Source organism: Geotrypetes seraphini, chromosome 3 (genome assembly GCF_902459505.1).
Source record: "Geotrypetes seraphini chromosome 3, aGeoSer1.1, whole genome shotgun sequence".
Taxonomy (NCBI): Eukaryota; Metazoa; Chordata; class Amphibia; order Gymnophiona; family Dermophiidae; genus Geotrypetes; species Geotrypetes seraphini.
In genome coordinates, this window is record NC_047086.1 from 52454802 (window position 1) to 52477149 (window position 22348).

The following is a 22348-nucleotide window of genomic DNA, read 5'->3' on the forward strand; positions in this document are numbered from 1 at the left end:
ACCCTCTTAGCTTTCAGCTTCCCTACATTCCCGCCACCCCACTTCCCCGCTTTTCCTCTGGGTTTTCTAGCCCTACCGGCCCCCTCCTGGGCTATCATCCCTTGAGCCTCTGTTTGATCCCCCTCGCCTTGTGGTACCTCTATATTGCCCTAAGCTTTCGCCCTCGTGCCACCCAGTCCCCCTGTGTCTCTATGCCCCTTAGTCTTCTCCCAGCAAGCTCCCTTTACCTGATGTTTCCCTCGCTGTCTGATCATAAGATCCTCCGGTCCCTCTGCTTCCTCCCTGCAGTCAGCCCGTTCAGCTTCTGTTCTGGATACTGTTGTCCGAAGCGTCAACATCTGATCAGCTGTCGGCTTTCCCCCTCTCCTCAGTTTAAAGCCCTCTCGATCTCCTTCCTCACATTGGCTGCCAGTAGTCTAATTCCCGCTGTGCTCAGGTGCAGGCCGTCCTGCCGGTAGAGCTTGCTCTTTCCCCAGAAGGACGTCCAGTTCCTCACAAAGTGGAAGCCCTCCTCCTGGCACCATCTCCTCAACCTGGAGGTCTGCCTGCCTCTTTGCATCTGCTCTCGGTACAGGCAGGATCTCCGAGAATGCTATCCTCCGTGTGCTCCGCTTCAGCTTTCGTCCCAGGACCCTGAACTGGTCAGTCAGTGTGGCCATGCTGAAGTTCCTCCGGCTCACATCATTCGTTCCGACGTGGATTATTACCGCAGTCTCCTCTGTCTCTGCTCCGTCCAGGATCCTCTCGATCCTATCAGTGATGTCTCGTGTCTTGGCCCCTGGGAGACGTCACTAGCCGGTCCTCCCTTCCTCCAGCTACGTAACTGTCTACCTCTCTCAAGATCGAGTCTCCCACCACAATAGCAGACTTCCCTTTCCTCAGCAACCTCCTCTGCCTCAGGTCCGTGTCCTTGGTGTAGTGCGGTGTCTCTCCCTCGGGGTCCCGGTGAGTCGCGGTCTCCTCCTCTTGCGTGGTTTCTCCGCTAGGTCCTTCCCCGGTGTCGCCTTGTGGATCCTGGGTCTCGTCTGCCGACATCCGTCTGTGCAGCTGCTGGTCCCGTTCCTCCACCTTCCTATAGGCCTCCTCGATGAATCTCTCGAGGTCCCTCACCTGGTCCACAATGGGGCCTGCTCCGTCTGTGTTCTGGGTTGACCAGCTCGTCTCCTCTGTGGTGCGCAGTCCCTCCAGTCCCTCCAGTTCCTGAACCCTGACCCTCAATCTGCCGACCTCCATCCTCAGGCTTTCCAGTTCCTGACACCGACTGCATATGTACTCCCGCCTTCCCAAGGGGAGGTAGTCATACATATTGCACTCTGTGCAGTATACCGGAAAGTACCTCCATCGCTCTCGTAAAGTGCTGGTGTGCTCTTGCTGATTGGAGCCTGTTATTTTGTTAGCTTCAGAATCCAACTGTCGTCACTGCAGGCGCTTCACAAAGGCGCGCACTTGTCACGCGCCTTCGTCGGCGCGCCGAACGGCTGAGCGCCGTTGGCGCTGTGCTCTTTTAGATGTTCCCTTTCGGTCAGGGAGAGGGGCGGAGCAGGGCTCCCACGCTGCCTCTCTTCGGGAACAATCTGGATACGCTGTCTCCCGCTGGTGGCCTGAAAGGGGGCCCGGCTGGCTGCTGTGCTCTTTTAGATGTTCCCTTTCGGTCAGGGATAGGGGCGGAGCAGGGCTCCCACCCTGCCTCTCTTCGGGAACAATCTGGATATGCTGTCTCCCGCTGGTGGCCTGAAAGGGGGCCCGGCTGGCTGCTGTGCTCTTTTAAATGTTCCCTTTCGGTCAGGGAGAGGGGCGGAGCAGGGCTCCCACGCTGCCTCTCTTTGGGAACAATCTGGATACTCTGTCTCCCGCTGGTGGTCTGAAAGGGGGCCCGGCTGGCTGCTGTGCTCTTTTAGATGTTCCACTGTTGTTGAATCAATCAAATCATATATTGTGCTTGTCTTAATAAAACTCACACTAAGGGCTACCCATAATATATTATATAGAGCAACCTGCTTAAGGTATATTTCCGACCACAGTCGGATACAAGACTACCGAATGCTTATACTCTTCGTCGGTCCAACCTTTATTAGTGTTTATTTATATCCTTTTTTTGTTATTTTTCATCTCCTATTAATTAAAATGTCTTGTATATAATTGACAATAGAATATCACTTAGGTTATAGTGATTCTATCTTGTCTTCACCTCTCTCGACATGCATGTTTCACAAAGAAACCTTTCTTCAGGGTCGAGGGAAACGTTTGAGGGAGCAGTTTACATTCTGCTTCTAAAATCAAATTGCTTTGGGTAGGACCAAGATTAGAAAAACTTTCTACTTCTGTTATACTGAATACAGGTATCTCATTGCACATAGATTTTTCTTCTAGAGAATTGGGTATTATCCTGGATTCATCACTTTCATTTCACGAACAGATAAATTCTTTGACAAAAAAGTGTTTTTTTAGTATATGTATGTTGAGTGAAGTTAGATCATTGTCCATCAAGTACATTTTTCAGTATTAGTACAAGCCCGAAGTCATAATGCCGTTGTACAGATCCATGGTGAGACCTCATCTGGAATACTGTGTACAATTCTGGAGGCCACATTAGCAAAAAGATGTGCTGAGAGCTGAATCGGTTCAGTGAATGGCCACCAGGATGGTCTCAGGACTCAAGGATCTCCCGTATGAGGAAAGGCTGAGTAAATTGCAGCTATACTCACTCGAGGAACGTAGAGAGAGGGGAGACATTATTGAGACGTTCAAATATATCACGGGCCATATCGAGGTGGAAGATGATATCTTTTTTCTTAAAGGACCCACAGCCACACGAGGGCATCCGCTGAAAATCAGGGGCGGGAAATTTCATGGCGACACCAGGAAGTATTTCTTCACCGAAAGTGTGGTTGATCATTGGAATGAACTTCCACTGTAGGTAATTGAGGCCAGCAACATGCCAGATTTTAAGAAAAAATGGGATAGGCATGTGGGATCTCTTAGGGGAAGAAGTTAGGGGGGTGGGTCATTAGAGTGGGCAGACTCGATGGGCCGTGGCTCTTTTTTGCCGTCATTTTCTATGTTTCTATCTACAGTGCTTGTCCAGCTAGACTACTGTAATTCAGTCTATTTAGGCATTAAGCAGGGCAGTCTACAACTTCAGCTGATACAAAATACAGCAGCTAAGCTTATATTTGGGAAGCAAAAGTACGATCATGTTTCTCCTTTGTTGAGAAAGCTTCACTGGCTTCCAGTCCGCTTCAGGATTCATTTTAAATGTGCATGCATTATTTTTAAGCTTCTCTATGGAATATTTGATCCTTTAGTTCAGTGTTTTTCAACCGCTGTTCCGCGGCACACTAGTGTGCCGCGAGATGTTGCCTGGTGTGCCGCAGGGCCGCCGGGCCCGGAGCTGACAGGGGGCCCGAGGCAGGGGCGCCAGTAGCTCAAGGCAAAGTGAGTCGATCACCCAGGACTCACTTTGTCTTGGCGATCTAATCTATCGAGCCGATAAGTCTTCTTCTCCCCGACGTCAATTCTACAGTCGGAGAGGAAGTTCGGGCCAGCCAATCGCTGCCTGGTTCGGGCCAGCCAATCGCTGCCTGGCTGGGCGGAACTTCCTCTCCGATTGTAGAATTGACGTCAGGGAGAGCATGCGTCGGCGTCGGCTTTGGGGCCTGTTATCCATTGGTGGGTCCTGTTCCCCGATGGCAGCGGCAGTGGCAGTGGCTTGGGGAACGGCAGGGAGAAAGAAAGAAAGGGGGCAGGCAGGGAAACAGAAGGAAAGAAGAGAAACAGAAAAAAAGAAAGAAAGGTCAGGGAGAGAGGAAGAAAAAGTTGGGGGAGGGAATGAGGTGTGGAGGAGAGAAAGCATACAGGCTGATAGAAGGGAAGAAAGATTGGATGCACAGTCAGAAGAAGAAAGTGCAACCAGAAATCACCAGACAAGGTAGGAAAAATGATTTTATTTTAAATTTAGCAAAGTGGAGGCAGTATTACCACAGTTTTCAAAGGAATTTGCCCAAATAACTTAATAGTTAACTGGGTAAATTCCCAGAGATGAAAACTTCCCTTCACTTACTATGCACAGTTCTGAATTTATATCTGCTGTCTATATTTTACAATATGGTCACCTTTTACTAAACCGCAATAGTGGTTTTTAGCGCAGGGAGCCTATGAGCGTCAAGAGCAGCGCTGGACATTCAGCGCAGCTCCCTGCGCTAAAAACTGCTATTGTGGTTTAATAAAAAGGATGGAGGGTATATTTGTCTATTTTTGTATGCTATAAAAACCAAATACAGAGAGAGACTGAGAGCTGTTGACGAAGAGCTACGTGTGTGTCTTTCTTCGATTCCAGCCAGAATATCAGCTTTGTGTTCAGCCAAACAGGCCCAGGTTTCGCACTGAATAAAGTATTTTATAATTTTTATTTCGTAATAAAGTAATTATAAAATACTTTCTTTGTGTTTATTTGATTCCTATTCAAGAGAATTACTTTATATATAGTCAATATAGGCAGAGAGTTAAATTTTTTAACATTTTCTTATGGTGGTGTGCCTCGTGATTTTTTTCATGAAACAAGTGTGCCTTTGCCCAAAAAAGGTTGAAAAACACTGCTTTAGTTCCCTTATATTGGAACCCCTTCAGATTTTGCTATTTGAGGAATACACAGAGATATAAACTATCTTTCCCTTCTTTTAAGGGTATTAAATCTATAGGAAAGCTAAGTCGATCTTTTGCCTTCAAGCTGGTAGAGATGTGAAATGGGCTTCCTGACTCCATTAGACTGATAGGCCAGCTACAACAATTTCGTAAAGCCCTGAAAACTCTGCTGTTAACAAAATTTAAATGGTTTAATTATAGAATCAAAGAATTGACGATAATCCAGCTTTTTTTTTACTTTATGCTCTCTTTCTTATGTACTCGTCTTAATTATATGTGAACCGAGTCGAGTTCCATTGGGAGATGACCCGGTATATAAATTGAAGACTAGATTAGATTAGGATACATAACAAATAGTTATTCTAAGAATATGGCATGAATCCTAAACGGTATTACTTTTTCTGTTTAAAGCACTGGAGGAGCCTCAACCCTGATGAAGTTGAATTGAAACATGATCATGTCTGGAGAGACTCTCCTTGCATTAAGCCCAAGCAGATAAGTAGCTTTTATTATATAGTGTTTAAAGTGAAATTATTGATCCAATGACGAATGGAGTTTTTGTGGTGAACTTACTATCATCACAAATTCTGAAGAAGCCTGCTGAGGATCCAAAAGAACTTATATGAGAATGTCTGGGGTATATATATGTTGCATGTGAAGATTAACCCTGGAAATATAGCTAAAATATATCATGTGTACTTTGATGTACCAAAATATTCGGTGAAGAAAGTGGCTCACACTATCCTAATATGAAATATATTCAGAAGGAAGAAGAGCCTGCTGAGGATTCTACATAAAAGGCTTTATCAATGGTGATTAAGAAAATAGCAAATTAAGAATTAGTAAAAACAATATTGTAGACTGGGCTGTTGGTGTGTTGTACCAAAATATACAAAAGCAGGCTAGCTAGCTAGGTGTCCCGGAGGGCTGATCTTGCTAGCAGCAGACTTCAGCAGCGCGAGTCTCTCTTTTCCCAGGCTGATGTCTCAACAAGTGGGAACCTCTGGGCACTGAGCCTCCAACCGAACAGTAAGAAAAAAATACCCTAAAATGATAAAACCACAGAGCAGAGCAGAAACACTTCTGAGTAACTCGCTTGCAGATAAAAACTGAGGGAGCAGGAGCAGCTTCCTGAGAAGGAGACGGATTTCAAAGATGATTTGAAAGCAATTTGCAAGCAACTTGCAGGTTCAGATGCATAACCCTACAGTTCAGGGCTACTAGACACATTACACTAGAAAAGACAGATACTGGTGCTTACTACTTCTATTAATTATTTCTATAGTGCTACCAGACGTATGCAGTGCTGTACAGAGTCAAGAAGACGGTCCCTGCTCGAAAGAGCTTACAATCTAAACAGACAAGACAGACAAACAGGATGTCATGGATACAGTTAAGGGGAATGGTTAATCTGCTGGGTAGGTTTAACAGGTAGGGGAATTACAGAGGGAATGATAAGACAGGTATTGGATGCGAACAGCCTCACAAACAGACTTGCTTGAAGAAACTCAGAAGTTTCAAGACTGCCGCACGGTGCATGCATGAGTGCCTTCCCGCCCAGTGTAGGGCGCGTCTCCTCAGTTCAGATAGCTAGCAGAGAAGCCAACCAGGGGAGGTGGGTGGGTTGTGAGAATATTTGCCTGCTGTCCCTGGATAACACCTGTTACGGTAAGCAACTGTGCTTTATCCCAGGATAAGCAGCAGCACATTCTCACATGTGGGTGACCTCCAAGCTAACCAGAATGGGATGGTGGGAGTGTTGGCAATTCAGGAGAATAAATTTTGCAATACTGCCTGGCCAAAATGGTCAGCCTGTATGGAGAAAGCATTCAGACATTAATGAGAGGTGAAAGTATGAACCAAGGACCAAGTGGCAGCTTTGCATATTTCCTCAATAGGAGTGGATCTGAGGAAAGCTACTGAAGCCGTCATGGCTTTGACTTTGTGGGCTGTGACTCGACTCTGTAGATGCCTCACTTCTCAAGGATGCAGTCTAGCCTGAGCATAGCAGAAAGAGATACAAGCAGCCATCCAGTTGGAGATGGTGCGCTTGGAAATTGGATGTCCCAACTTGTTTGGATCGAAGGAGACAAAAAGTTGAGAAGCAGATCAGTGTGGTTTGGTGCATTCTAAGTAAAAGGCCAAAGCACATTCGCAGTCCAAAGTATGAAGAGCTGATTCTCCAGGATGAGAATGAGGTCTTGGAAAAAACACTGGAAGCACAATGGATTGATTGATATGAAATTCTGAAACCAGTTTAGGTAAGAATTTTTTTTATTTTTTATTTTTTTATTTATAATTTTCACAAATTGTTTAACAACAATCTAAAGAAATTAACAATTGAAAAAGAAAATAATTACATTAAATTATATATAATAATTCCACATATATGACTAATCAGAGTCCACATATTGAGGAGAGAATCCATCACCTCCAAGGGAAGTTGGATCTAAAAGAAAAGAAAAACTCATACAAATTTACAGAGTGCGGTTGGATTTAATCATCTGCCTGGATGGAGGACTGTATGGAAGGATCTGGAGCTCTGGACTCCATCTTACCCTCTAAAAAGAAATTTAATTGGTCAGGATCATAAAATATATATCTAACATTCTGGTAGGTAAGACAGCATTTGCAGGGAAAACGTAACTGAAAGGTTGCTCCCATATTCAAAATTAACTGTCGATAGGCCAGGAATTTCTTCTGCCTGGCTTGCGTCAATTTTGATACATCAGGAAATATTGAAACTTTGGAGCCGTGAAATTCCACATTCTCAGTCCTATAGAATGAACGGAGAACTGCCTCTTTATCCTGAAGAAAAACAAAGGTTACCAATAAAGTTGCTCTAACAATTATTTCTTCTTGAATTGATGTTTCCAGCATACCAGTGAGATCCAAGTCTCCTGATACAATCCCTTTGCTTTTCTCTTCTTTGGGAATGTTCAAATAGTAAAGTTTTTGAAGCGGTGGCATATTATTTTCAGGAAATTTCAACACTGATTGTAAGAAGGAATTAAATAAGTCTCTTGGAGTTTGAAATTTGGATACCGGAAAGTTCAGTAGTCTAAGATTTAAATTTCTATTTGCATTTTCCAAATTTTCCATTTTTCTAACCAGCAAAGATTTTTCCTTCAAATGTAAATTCATAGAAGCCTTTATTTCTGACACTGATTTTTCCAAATTGTCCGTTCTATTAGACTGCTTTTGGAGTTTCTCTTCCAAAGTTTTAACTTGTAAATTAGTGTTCTGTGTTGAAGAAAAAAGTTGAGAGCATACCTTATGTATTGATTCAAGTCCACTCCAGATTGCTTCCATATCGATGACTTCAGGTCTTACTAGAGGAGGGGGGAAAGATATTCCAGGGATTACCCCATTAGCTCGCTGCTCCTCTGTCCCTGCTTCCTCGCCAGCAACTGCTCCTCCGTTCTCCATTGTCGACTGCAAGAGAGTCGGCAAGCCGTGGAACACTTCCGGAGTCAGGGGTGAGTTCAGCAGCGTCAACGGAGAGCTCGTCTCCGGCGCCTCCTGCGCTGCCGACGGTGTCCCCGACATCCTCCCGGGCCGCGGAGGAGCTCCAGGACCCATAGGGCTAAGCGAGATTTCGCTCTCCAAGACCGAGGTCTGCCCCCCTCGGTCAGCGGATATGCCCGATCCAGCCGGTGTGGCATACGCTGTAATTGCCACCTGTCTCGCCGTTGAAGTACCAGATGAGGCTGGAAGAACGCCTCTCTGTTTGCCTCTGCGCTTAGGCATAATTGAGGTAGGAAAATTTTAAATGAGATAAATTCACCAAGCCAAGCAGGAGCAGCTTTCAAGGGTGACTCACTCCGTCGCCATCTTGGATCTCTTAGGTAAGAATTTAAGATGAGTACGGAGGACCATCTTGTCATGATGGAATACTGTGAAAGGTGGATCAGCAACTAAAGCTTGTAGCTCACTGACCCTGCGAGCAAACGTGAGAGCAATGAGACACATTACTTTCCATGTGAGATATTTGAGATGAGCCGTAGCCATTGGTTCAAAAGGAGGCTTCATCAGTTGAGCAAGAACATTGAGATCCCAAACCACCGAAGAGGTGGTTTGACATGGAAAAGACATTTCATGAATCTGGAAACCAGAGGATGAGCAGAGAGGGGTTTCTCGTCAATAGGTTGATGGAAAGCCACAATTGCACTGAGATGGACTCGAATGGATGTGGACTTGAGGCCAGAGGTAGATAAGTGCAGAAGATAATCCAAGACAGAAGACAAGGAGGTAGCTTGAGGCTCTTTGTCGTGAGAGATGCACCACGTAGAAAATCTAGTCCATTTTTTGTGGTAGCATTGTCTAGTGGCAGGCTTTCTGGAAGCCTCTAAAATGTTCTGAACAGGTTGAGAAAACTGAAGAGGAGTTATGTTGAGAGTTACCAAGCTGTCAGGTGTAGACTGTAAGTTGGGATGAAGTAGAGATCCTTGACTCTGTGTAAGCAGAGGTGGAAAAACTGGTAGAAGGTATGGCTCTCTGCTGCTGAGTTGAAGTAGAAGGGAAAACACCAGGACTGCCTGGGCCGCCGAGGAGCTATCATAATCATGGTGGCATGATCATTCTTGAGCTTGTCAAGAGTCTTGAGAATCAGAGGGAATGGAGGGAACACATACAGAATCTTGTTTGTCCATTCCAGAAGAAAAGCATCTGCCTCCATTCGATGTGGAGAGTATATCCTTGAGAAGTGAGGCAGTTTGTGGTTGTGGGGAGACGCGAAGAGGTCTATCTGAGGGGTCCCCCACAGAGAGAAAATGTGATCAAGAGGCGATGAATTGAGAGTCCATTCGTGAGGTTGAAGAAGGTGACTCAATTTGTCTGCCAAACAATTGTTCTTCCCTTGAATGTAGACAGCTTTCAGGAAGATGTTGTGAGAGACAGCCAAGCCTAAAGCTGCAGAGCTTCTCGGCAAAGAGGGAGAGAACCTGTGTCTCCCTGCTTGTTGACATAGTACAAAGCGACTTGATTGTCCGTTTGAATGAGGACTACTTTGTCGTGAAGATGTTGAAAAGCTTTTAGAGCATTGAAAATTGCTCTGAGTTCCAACAGACTGATGTGACATTGACGATCCATGCTGGACCAATAGCCTTGAGTACGGAGACCGTCGAGATGTGCCCCCCAAGCGTAGGTTGAGAAATCTGTTGTGAGGATCTTCTGATGAGGGGGCACTTGGAACAGCAAACCTCTGGAGAGATTGGAAGAGAGCATCCACCAGTGGAGAGACTGCCTCAAAGAAGGAGTCACTGTAATGTGTTGAGAGAGTGGGTTGCAGGCCTGCACCCACTGAGATGCCAGGGTCCACTGAGGAATTCTGAGGTGAAGTCTGGCAAAAGGAGTCACATGAATTGTAGAAGCCATGTGAACAAGTAGCACCATCATGTGTTTCGCTGAGATTGAAGAAAGGGAAGACACCTTGTGGTAAAGCTGAAGGAGATCATACAGACGTTTTTGAGGAAGGAATGCTCTGAGTTGTACAATGTCCAGAACACCTTTGATGAACTATAGGTTCTGAGAGGGCTAGAGGTAGGATTTGTGAAAGTTGATTCCGAACCCCAAACTTTGTAGGAACCAGGTAGTCCGTTGGGTCACTACAATAACCCCCTGAGATATTGAATCTTTGATAAGCCAGTCGAACAGGTATGGGAACACCTGAAAACCATGTAAGCCTCCTTGAGATCTAGAAAACACAACCAATCGTTCTGATCTAGAAGGGGATATAGGGATTCCAGGGACAACATGCAAAAATTTATTGAGAGCCCTGAGATCCAACATAGGCTGAAGATTGCCCTTCTTCTTCAGAACAAGGAAGTAACGGGAGTAAAACCCCCTGCTCTCCTGTTCCAAAGAAACTTCCTTGATGGCATGGAGATGAAGCAGAGCTTGAGCTTCCTGAAGAAGAAGGGTGGTCTGATTGGAAGGATACTCTCTTGGAGGAAGTTCTGGTGGAATCTGAGAGAAATGAAGACAGTATCCTTCCCTGATGATGGACAGCACCCAGAGGTCTGATGTAATGGTCTGCCATTGATGGTATAAATAATGGAGATGAAAAACCTGCTTCAGGAGGTTATTACTGGATCCAAGATGGCAATACCGTGGTAGCTGCCTAAGTGAGCGCTTCGTCTTTTCCTGCCAATTTTCTTATTACATAATCGTACCATCAGTTCGTTGTTGTTCTGGCTGCTGGGGTTTCAATGCCGCGTACCAAGCACAAGGGCGGACTCCGGGCGGACTCCTCTATGCTCCGACAAGCCACGATGGACCACTTCATAGCCCGCTCTCTGTTTGTCTCAGGAGGGGTTTCCACGGCATTTGCACCAGAGGAAGGAGCCTCAGGAGCTTCGGGGCTTGAAATAGATTTATCCCCTCTGGGCTGTGTGTTTGCCACCTAATCCAGTGCAGGAAGAGGTTGAGAGCGTGCACGCTGAAGACCAGAAGAACCTGACGCGCCCACATGGTAGGGAGACTCCCTCAGACAACGACACTCTACAACTAAGCTAGGACTCAAATCTCTCGGTTCCCCAAAGGTGACACTGGACAACATTTGGATGGTCTTCCAAAAACTCAAAGTAGCCGTTACTAAATCAGCTGCAGAAGTCTCAACTATCGTGAGGAAAATGGATAATCTCTCAGCAGCAGTACAAAATATAAAATCGGAAACAACAACTAAATTTGATCAAATTGATAAAGAGATTGCCTTATTGCAGAGTCTATCTGATAATTCTGCCAAGGAAAATTTTTCTATCAAAGAAAGATGGAACAAACTGAGAATTTCAATAGAAGACTCAATTTAAGAATCCTCAATTTTCCTAAAGGTTTTGCAGTCACACCCTTAGATATGTTTAAAAAATATTTGATAGAGAACTTGAAGTTTCCTTTGGACTCCTTACCTCCAATTAATCAAATATATTATATTCCTAAAAAACTGGATAAAGTTACTGAATCTAATCAAGCTGAGGGACAACAACCTATTGACTTAAATAATATAACTCAGATTTTGGAGAGCTCTCAGAAAGAAATGAGTATAGAAGTACATTGCTTGTTTCTTTTGGTTTTGAGCAAGATTTGAATGCAATAAATAGGCTAAATTTTCGCTCTTCTCAAAACCCTTTCTTCGGTCAAAAAATATGGATTTTTCCAGATGTGATAAAAACACAAGACCGTGGGAAAGTATTTTTGAGTATGAGGCAAGAAGTAAAAAATTTGGGAGCCACTTTTCTTTTAAGTTATCCCTGTAAATGTTTAGTTAGATATGCTTGGACCAAATATGTTTTCGTTCCTGAGCAACTTTGAAGTTTTTTGGATGTTAATAACTTAATTCATAGTTGAAGGCAGCAAGAAGTTTGAATGTAAACGAAATATCATCGAACACGTTAAGCCTTTTCAATATTAATATAATTTGTTGCATAAGAAGAGATCTCCTTATCTCTTTACCTCTTGTTCCTCTCAGTTTTCTTTCTTCCTTTTTTAGGTCTAAGGAAGAGGTTAATTGTTTCAACTTAAGAATAATGAAATGAAAGAATTCTTTAAATTAATTTTTTCTTTTAATTTGATTTGGGAATTATTTTGTTTTGAATAATTTTGCCTGACTCTGTGTCGCTGTAACAAGTTAATGCTTGTGAAAATTATTTTGAAAAATTAAAAAAAAAAAAAATGATGGAGAGGACAGAGGCAGAACGATGGAGGTTATGCTCTGTTGGAGAAAGTCTAAAAGGATGAGAAGACTTGGGTGCAGCAGAAGGCTGAGGTTTCTGTTGCTTCTGCTGCTGTTATAGTGGTTTCTTAGCAGGTGCTTGAGTGTAAGGAGCAGCTCTGGGAAGATAACACTTCTGATAGGATGGAAGGGGTCGAGAAGGCTTGAAAGGAGCTGGCTTAGGCTTAGGTCTGACTATGGAAGCAAAAGATTTCTCATGCTCAGACAACTTCTTGGTAGTCACCTCAATGGATTCATCAAAGAGGTCATTGCCCTCACAAGGGATATTGGCCAGACGATCTTGAATGTTGGGGGGTCCATGTCAATAGTGCGAAGCCAGGCAAGCCGGCGCATCACTACTGAGAAAGCAGTGACCCTCGAGGAAAGCTCAAAGGCATCATAAGATGACTGTAGAAGGTGTAATCTAAGTTGTGCCAGTGTAGCAATGACTTGCTGGAACTCCAAAAGCTTGTGCTGAGAAAGGTCTTTAGTAAAGCCAGGTAGGATTTCAATAAAATATTTGAAATAAGTAGTAAAGATGAAATTATAATTCAAAACTCTGAAGGCCATCAGAGAATTTTGATAAAGCCGACGGCCAAACTTGTCAATTGTCCTGCCCTCTCTGCCAGGAGGAATGGTAGCATAGACCCTGGAAGGATGATTTCTCTTCAAGGAAGATTCTACAAGAAGGAACTGATGAGATAGTTGAGTATTCTCAAAGCTCTTGCAATGTACAGTTCTATACCTCAATTCCAGCTTGCCTGGAACAGCAAGAATGGAGTAAGGAGTCTCCAGGTTTCGTTTGAAAGTCTGGGAAAGAAGCCTGTTACAAGGGAGTTTGAGAGACTCCGCAGGAGGCCGAGGTAAACCCATTTCCTCTAAATACTCCTTAGAGTACTTAGAACCAGAGTCCAATTTAAGATCCAGGTCCTCAGCCATTTGAGGAGGAAGGAGGAAAAAGACAATTGATCCACCAGAGGATGGCCTCGAGAGGGACTAGATGACCTCGAGGCTCCTCGAGTAGAGAATGAAGGCGAGGCCTCTCTGGAGTATTGATATCCCAGCGAATAAGCAGACTTGGATGAGTTACTGGGAGAAGCAGAACCCTCAGGTTCTGCTATCGGCATCCTCGATTGAGGTGTTAGAGGCCTCGAAGAGCTGGAATGTCTGGATGAGGGAAGCTTGTCTCTTGAAGAGGACCTGTGCCTCGATGAATGCCTCAACCGGTGATGGGAGTGTTGCCTGGAAGCAAGTCATGCTCGAGATCGAGGAGACTTCGCCCTATGCCTCGAAACGGGCATAACCTTATGTGAGGATGAAGGGCTGGAAGCTCTAGAGCGAAGACAAGACACCATAGAAGACTCAGTTGTTTGGATCGAGGTATCTTGAAGCACTCCCAAAGACTCAGCTCCTTGTATGGAGTGTGAAGATTCCAAACCAGACACTCGCAAAGACTCAACTCCTTGCATTGAGTGTATAGATTCAGCTCGAGGCACAGGCAAGGACTCAACTCCTTGTGAGACTGCTGAGTGCCCAGGCAGGACTGCAGGAAGCAGAGTTGAGGCAGGATTATATTTGGTCAGTAATTGAACAAACTCCCGCTCCAAAATGGGCTGGATGGTAGCCTGCAATTGCGGATCCAAGTCTGAAACTGGACCACTTGCTGAGGCTAAAGGCTCTGAGGACGAAGAGGAAGAATGCTTCACCTTGGAGGAGTGTTTCTTGGGCAGCTTAAGAACTATCACTGGAAGCATCTGCTGAGGTATCTGACCTGAGGGAAGTTCAGGAAAAGACTTGGCAGATTTACTCGAGGTCGAGAACATTCCAAATGAGGAAGGTGAAATGAGAGTCGAGGTTGTGGAAGCAGGAGAGCACCCAGTGGCAGACGACCAAGTCGAAGGTCGAGGTCGAGACCGGAGTGGGGGTTTCCATATTGAAAATCTTCTCCACCTGCAGTCGAAAACGTTTTAGGGTTCGAGGTTGAAGGGTAGCGCAGCGAACGCACGACTCCGGGCAATGGTCAGGCCCAAGCACTGAAGGCACCACCAGTGTGGATCAGAGAGGGAGATCGCATGCTGGCACTGGCTACACTTCTTAAAGCCCGTGACCGGCTGGGACATAGAAGGAAAAGTAGCCGCCGCAAAATCAAAGTCAAAGAGGCTGAAGGCGCAGGGCAGACCCCGCCGTCACTCGACGAAAAAACCCCACAAAGAATTCTTTTTTTTAAAAACACAAAATAAAAAAATAGCACAGTGACACTGTAATAAAGAAATTAAACACGAGCCGCGGTAAGAGAAGGCACGAAGTCGAACTAAGTTCAGCGCAGAGCGTCAAAGACGGACATCTCAGCTCCGCCGAAAACAGAACTGAGGAGACGCGCCCTACACTGGGTGGGAAGGCACTCGTGCATGCGTGGTGCGGCAGTCTCGAAACTTCTGAGTTTCTTCAAGCAAGTCTGCTTGCGAGGCTGTCCGCATCCGGGCTCTGTGGATGACGTCACCCACATGTGAGAATATGCTGCCTGCTTATCCTGGGATAAAGGGGCACTACCATCTCTGTTTTCCTACTGGCCATTCTTTTCCCTGTATACCTAAATAATTATATTCTTGTCTTTTCAATGGTTTGCATATTCTAACTGCAGATATGAGACCATGCACCCATTCTTTTTTGCAATTTGAGTTACCTCTAGGGTCTGTTTGGTCTCCTTAGTGAAGATTTAATTCTAGTTTATTGTGAAAGAAGATTTTACATCTTTTCTGAATATTTTCATATTAACCATATAAATGATACTTCAGTGGAGTAGGATATTATGTCAATTCAAATATGATTTTGGTTTAGTTTTCAAGTGTGCATTAATAATAAATCATTTCTGTGGCAAGAATGATCTGCTAGTAGTCTTTGGACCTAGGGTCAACTCTACAACAGTGAAAAAGTTTTGATTGTTTTCAATATCTTATTGTCACATTAGTATATGTGGGTACAACTTCACTATACTCTCCATTCTGCATATATTGATTTGACTGATTTTACTGAAGCTTAGCACTCAGAAATAGTGTCTCTGAAGCTTTTGGTTTTTTCAAACCTTGGCTTTAGGTTCTATTGTTATATTCTTCCTAACCAATGGAAGCTTTATTGGAGTCATCTGTATCACCCTTAGTTGCACCAACTATCTGTTTCCTGGTCATAGGGCATTAGGGACTCCAATGAAAGTAATACAGTTGGATATGATAGGCATGACTGCTGCCAGCGTTGTGGGGTGAAGAAAAGACCCTTATTATATATACTGTATCAGTGTTATCTACTTTTTGGGAACAGATTTGGGATAGAATTTTAGAATTATTGAGCATTTAGGCACTGATATCCTTGAAGATTATATTGTGGAAACCCTTAGCTTTAGACATTTATCTGTCGGCTTCAGATGCAAGTTTGTTTAATTTTTTTGTTGACAATAGCACTGTAGGTTGTGCTTGTTAATTTGAAGCATGTGTAAGATTTATTCAACTGAACAAAATTTACCTTTCTTGATCAGATAAATACTGACTATCCATATCTCTGGATCTACGATCAACTGGACTTCGGGAGGCATCATGGTGTCTAGTTGGAGAACGAGATCGTCTCATTTGATGAATTTCATCTAAACTCCTAGAAAAAATTGATGAAAGTCAATATAATTTAAAATCATTTTACTGAACATTGTCATACTGAGACAGACGGAAGGTCCATATAGCCCAGTATCCTGTTTCCAATAGTGGCCAATCCAGGTTACAAGTACCCGCCAAGATCCCAAAGAGGAAAACAGATTTTATGATGCCTAACCTAGGAATAAGCAATGGCTTTTCCCAAGTCCCTCTTATGGACTTTTCTTTTAGGAAATTAGCCAGACCTTTTTTAAACCCTGCTAAACTAACTGCTTTCAACACATTCTCTGACAACGATATAAGGTGCTTAGATTAGTGCGTCTAACTTAATTTTTTAACTGGTTTAGTCGGCACTGTTAACTTAACATCGACATTAAAAACCAATTTTAAAATTTTTTTAAAAAATTAAGTTTTGGGTAGGTGCCAAAAGAAGGCATGGTTAAGGGTGGAGTTTGTATGTGGAAACAGTTAGGTGCTGCTAGATGCCTGCCTTAGGCACTGCTATTTTATGCCAAGAAATATACTTCAGTTAGATGCAACTAGGCATGATGCTATAAACAGCACCTAACTTTGAATGACATGTGATAGATGGCATTTTTAATGGTGCCTGCCAATTTAGGCACCGTTTAGAGAATCAGAGCCTTAGTGAAGAAATATTTTTAATCTACTACCTAGCAGCTTCACTGCATGTCCTCTAGTTTCTAGTATTTTTAGAAAGAGTAAACAAGCGATTCACATCTACCTGTTCCACTCCACTCAATATTTTATAGACATCTATCATAGCTCCCCTGAGCTAACTCTTCTCAAAGTTGAAAAGGCCTAGCTCGGGGGTCGGCAACCCGCGGCTCCAGAGCCGCATGCGGCTCTTTTCCACCTTTGCTGCGGCTCCAGTAGTGTGTCACGCAGGCATGTAGCTTACAAGTCCGGCGTCTCGGCGGGAAATAGCCATGCTGAGCAGTGAGCTCAGCACATACACAGATGAAAGCCTTGCTTGCTGATTGGTCCGGCGGCCCCGCCCCGCCGTGCCGCCGGACCAATCAGCAAGCAAGGCTTTCATCTGTGTAGTGCTGAGCTCACTGCTCATCATGGCTATTTCCCGCCGCGACGCTGGACTTGTAAGGTGCATGCCTGAAAAAGAAATCATCCTGGCCGGGGACGGTGTCATGCTCCGGAGATCTACAGCCTTCCTATCTCCCTCTCCCTTCTACCTGCTTCCGGCCACATCCCCTGCTCCGCGGCTCTCTTCGGCAACTCAGCAGCAGCGATCGACACAAGCTTCTGACGTCGGGGCCTACCCTCTGCGAGTCCCGCTTGTTTCAACTTCCTTTTTCCACAAAGGCGGGACTCGTAGAGGGAAGGCCTCGATGTCGGCAGCTTGTCTTGATCACTGCTGCTGACGAGTTGCTGAAGAGAGCCGCGGAGCAGGGGGGTGTTGCCAGGTGCAGGTAGAAGGGAGAGGGCCAGATGCAGGACTCGTGGGTGAGGGAGCAGAAGAGAGAGAGAAAGAGAGAGGGGAGGGAAACAAAAGGAAATATTTCATACTGGGCTGGGCCGGAGTGGAGGGAGGGTGGAAAGATTCTAGCTACAGGGTGCAGTAACAAAGGAAAAGGGGGGAAAGCTGAAAATGGAGATAGTGACACAAAGAAGAGAAAGAGTAAGCAGGTCCTACTGAATAAGGATAGAGATACAGAGGGAACATGAAGAGGAGGTGAAATAGAGACATAGAAGTAATACTGAAAAAGTGTGTGTGTGGGGGGGAGATAAAGACATTGAAAGGGCAAATGGTGAACATGGGGTAAAGACAAGGACAGAGACAAATGAAGATTCTGAAAAAATGGTGAGATAGGGATATAGGTGAGATGGACACAAAGAAGGGTGATGCTGGAAAATAGGTGGAATGGTAATTCTGACAGACACAGAAGGGAAATGCTGGATCAAGGAGAGATGGGGCTCAGGCTGGATGGAATGAGGAGAAATGCCTTGTTGGCCCGGAACTTCCTCTCCTACGTCAGAATTGACGTCAGGGAGCGGAATGCTGGTCAGCGCAACACTTCTGCAGGGAAAGCTTGGGACGGCGGTGGCTTGGGGGCTGTTCCCCGATTGCGGTGGCAGCAAACCGAGTGGCTTGGGGGACGGCACGGAGACAGAAAGAAGGGGGAACAGGGAGACAGAAAGAAAAAGTTGGGGGAGAGAATGAGGTCTGGAGGAGAGGAAACATACAGGAGGCTGAAAGAAAGGAAGAAAGATTGGATGCACAGTCAGAAGAAGAAAGTGCAACCAGAGACTCATGAAATCACCAAATAGCAAAGGTAGGAAAAATGATTTTATTTTCAATTTAGTGATCCTGTATATAGCATTAAGATAAGAAACAATTTTTGCAGTGTTAGATTTGTTTTATAATGGTTTTGCGGCTCCAAGTTTTTTTTTCTTTTCGAAAACGGGTCCAAGTGGCTCTTTATGTCTTAAAGGTTGCAGACCCCTGGCCTAGCTGCTGAATGTGTTACAGTATAAAAGGTACAGAATAAAAGGTAAAAATGAGTAGTATCATTACACTGGAACAGTACTACTGAGGGCCGCTTTCTAACTTGTGGTAAGGTTTTGCATCTAAAAAGAGATTAGATTCTTACCTTACAGTTGATAGGGATGGTATGCTAAACCAAGTGGCTTGCATCTGCTTCCACGAGTCTGTTGCAGGAGATACTGATCATTGTTTATTAAAAGCTTCTATACCACTGCTAATGACTGGGGGAGACAGTATATATAAGCCTTGTAATGGTATTACAATACATGAGCTTCTGTAAAGGTGTTACAATAAAGAGTTTGTGCTTCCTGGGATAGTTTCAATTTAGTACCTCCTCCTTATCCTTGCACTGTCTGCCTTCAATCAGTTAGTTTCAAAGCTGGCGACAGCCCTACAGGAGGAGAATGGGGAGATCACCTCAAGACTTTGATATGCTCATAAGTATAAACTCATAGGGGCTCATAATCGAAAGAGAAAAACGTCCAAAAACCGGCCTAAGTCGGCACTTGGATGAACATTTCCCAAATACGTCCAAGTGCTGATAATAAAAACGGGTTTTGGACGTATTTCTAAACAACCTAGGCCTACATAGTGCCGCTGAACGACCAAAGCTAAATGGGGCGTTTCGGGAGGAATGTCGAGGGCGGGAGTTGGGCGGGACGTGGGGCAGCTTAGACTTAGTCGTACAGCATGTATAACCGAAAGTTAATACAGCCCACGATTGACAGAACTTGGACGTTATGACTTAGACCATGTAAGTCACAAAAAACCACCTAAACTCACCAGATAAGCATTGAAAACATATAACACTGACCCCTACACACTACCCCAGTAATCACTGACCCCCCCCTACTCCCATAAAAATATTAATCACACCTTTAAAATTCAGCCTCCAGACCATCATCACCTGGCCGCCTGGCATAGGAAAGCCTAGTTGTGCTGCACTGAGGCGTCTTAAACCGTCTTGGAGGTGGGTTACGGACCTACAGAGAGGAGGACCCATGCCCTTAAGCCCTTGTAATCACTGCATTGATACTTAAACATGTACAATCCCCTATACACTCCCAAAACCCTTTTGTACTGGCATATAAGTGGCTCCTGCAGCCATAAGGGCTATTAGGGTGGTAGATAAGTGGGTCTAGGGGATTCTGGAAGTGGTTTGGAGGGCTCACCATACCTATAAGGGAGCTGTAAGAAGGAGAAGACATGGCACCCTTTTTGTGAAGTTCACAGCAGTGCCCTGTAAGGTACCCCACTATTTAGGTGGTAAGTCTGCGTGTGCACTCCATCACTTTACAGACCCCTCCCACATCCAACAGGGCTTGTTCTAGGCGTTTTTGACTTGGATGAAAAGTTGGATGGAAATGTGGTATAAAGATGGACGATTTAGCGGATTGGACGATCAGATCAGCAGGACGTATAATTACACGATTTTCGAAACAAAAAAAATTTTGGATATATTTTTTGAAAATGTGTCTTAAGCTGTTTCTTACTTTGGACGACTTGCGAGTTGGATGCAAAGGGACAGATGTCCCTTTCTATTATGCCCCTCATAGCTTATAAACATGCCATGGAGAGGAAGGAACGAATAACAAACTTTATTAGTACAAAGCAATCAGAAACTGTGAAACTCTGGGAACAACCTTAAGCAGCTATATACAGGCAATATTCAATGTTTTCCAATATACTATAGCTGACAGAAAAGTCAGAGATGCAGTCTTCAAGTAGCAGGAGGTCTAGTCAGGTGCACCAATAATGATGGGTGGGAGGTTCAAAATACCATCCCTATCTACTGGAAAAATTATTATCAATGTACGAACCTAATATTTTTATCCAGTGCAATAGGGATGGTATGCTGAAACAAGTGACATACCTAAGTAGTCCAAGAAACTCTGGGTGGGAGAGATAAGCCTGCCTTCAAAACTGAGGCTCCAAAGGAGGATTCCTCTTGAGCGTTTAAGTTAACCCTATAAAACTTGTTAAAAGTATAAAGGGATGACCAAGCTGCTACCTGGCAAATCTCCTTTGGAGGAATCGTCCTGGTTTCAGCCCAGGAAGAGGCAATCCCTCTTGTTGAATGTGCTCGAAGAACAGAAAGGCTGCATACCGCAGGACAAAATGGCTTATCTGATCCACAATGAAATGGTAGCCTTGGAAGTCGGCCTCCCCTTAGCCAGATTCATCAACATGAAGAAGTGATCCAAGACAAAAGTCATTCTTAACTTCCAGGTAATGCAAAATAGCCTCCTGGACATCCAGCACTTTCAAGACTTTGGCCTTCTTCTTAGAACCCGAGGGATGGAAAGCTGGAAGGCAACCTTCCTGGTTGATGTGAAATGTCGAGATCACCTTTGGCAAGAAAGAGGGAACGGTTTTCAAGGAAACCCCAGCCTCTGTGATACGCATGACAAGGCTTGCAGTTCAAAGACCCACTTTGCAGAAGTAACACTGTTTTAATAGTCAAGTCCGTCAAGGTGGCATCCTGTAAGGGTTCAAATGGAGCCCCCGAGAGCCCTTCCAACACGATGTTCAGATTCCAGGACAGTCAGGGCTGGCGAATCAGGGACCACAGCCTCAGAGCACCCTTGAAGTACCTGATGACATCTGGGTGCGCAGAATGAGAACACCTAGCACCCTGGAACCTGAAACTGAAAATTCCAGCCCCATATCTAGACCTTCTTGAAGAAAGGACAGGACAGCAGATACCGAAGCAATGGCAGAATTCAATTTGGTCCCTGAAACACCAACATTGGAAGGAATTCTATGCTTTGGCATATGCTGCAAATATGGCAGATCTCTTGTCTTTCTTAAGATTGCACACAACCAGACCTGAGTAGCCTTTCCAGCTCAAAGCCGAGCACTCAAGAGCCATGCCTTGAGACCAAAGTGCTCTGGATCTAGCAGGATAATCGGACCTTGAGAGAGAAGTCCCTAGAATGGCTGAAGTCTCAGAGTCTACTGATCTGAAGATGCAGTAGGTCTGAGTACCATGGGTATTGAGGCCATTCCGGATCCACTAGGATAACCCACCCCTGATGCCTGGCCACTCTTCTCACGACTCTCCCTACCATGGGCCAGGGAGGGAACACATACAGGAGTTTGTCCATCAGCCAAGGCTGCACTACCATATTGATCCTGCATTCATATCTGCAGCTGCACTTGTATCTAAGCTCATTTCTGTGGCTGAAGAATCTCACCACTTACTTGTTGCTTTCCGTCATCATGAGATCGAACATAGGGATGCCTCAATGGTCGACGATGTTCTGAAATGCCTGAGACGAGAGAGACCATTCTCCCAGGTCCAGAGTCTGCCCGCACGTTTTGCACACTGGTGACATGAGCTGCAGTGATGGCCAGAAGATGAGTCTCCACCTAGTAGAAGAGAGCTTTTGCCTCCTTCTGGAGGCCAATGCTCCTGGTGCCTCCTTGCTTGTTGACTTAAACCACTGGTGGTCAGAATCAAAAATGAGGCTTTCTGAAGAGGTTTGAGAACTTAAAATTAAAATCAGGAAAAATCCAAGATGGCCACCACCAGGAATTCCTGCTAAAAAAAAAAAATGGGAGGACCTAAAAAAACAGTGATTTTAGGATTTCTGGGGTAGGGAAATAAGGCTACAACAAAATATAACCTCAAAAACCACATTTTCAGACCAGACACTGGGAAGATGTGATGCAGCCTGCCCCAGCTCCTCTCAAGGTAGCTGGAATAAGGAGAGGACCTCTGCCACCAGGAAAGCTGCCTCTTCTGACTCTTCAGCTGCCAGTTAGGCCACATAAGAACATAAGAATAGCCTTACTGGGTCAAACCAATTGTTCATCAAGCCCAGTAGCCCATTTTCA

The 22348-nt window shown here is 44.8% G+C and overlaps 1 protein-coding gene across 17 annotated transcripts in view; it reads right to left on the reverse strand.

Moving 5' to 3' along the window:
* Window positions 1–22348, reverse strand: part of RIMS1 (regulating synaptic membrane exocytosis 1) — a 753464-nt gene that overhangs the window by 276588 nt on the left and 454528 nt on the right. For all 17 annotated transcript variants that reach the window (XM_033935996.1, XM_033935980.1, XM_033935991.1 and 14 more), the window contains one exon: window positions 15866–15991. In XM_033935996.1, coding sequence (XP_033791887.1) covers window positions 15866–15991 — 126 coding nt within the window. The remainder of the gene's footprint in view (window positions 1–15865; window positions 15992–22348) is intronic.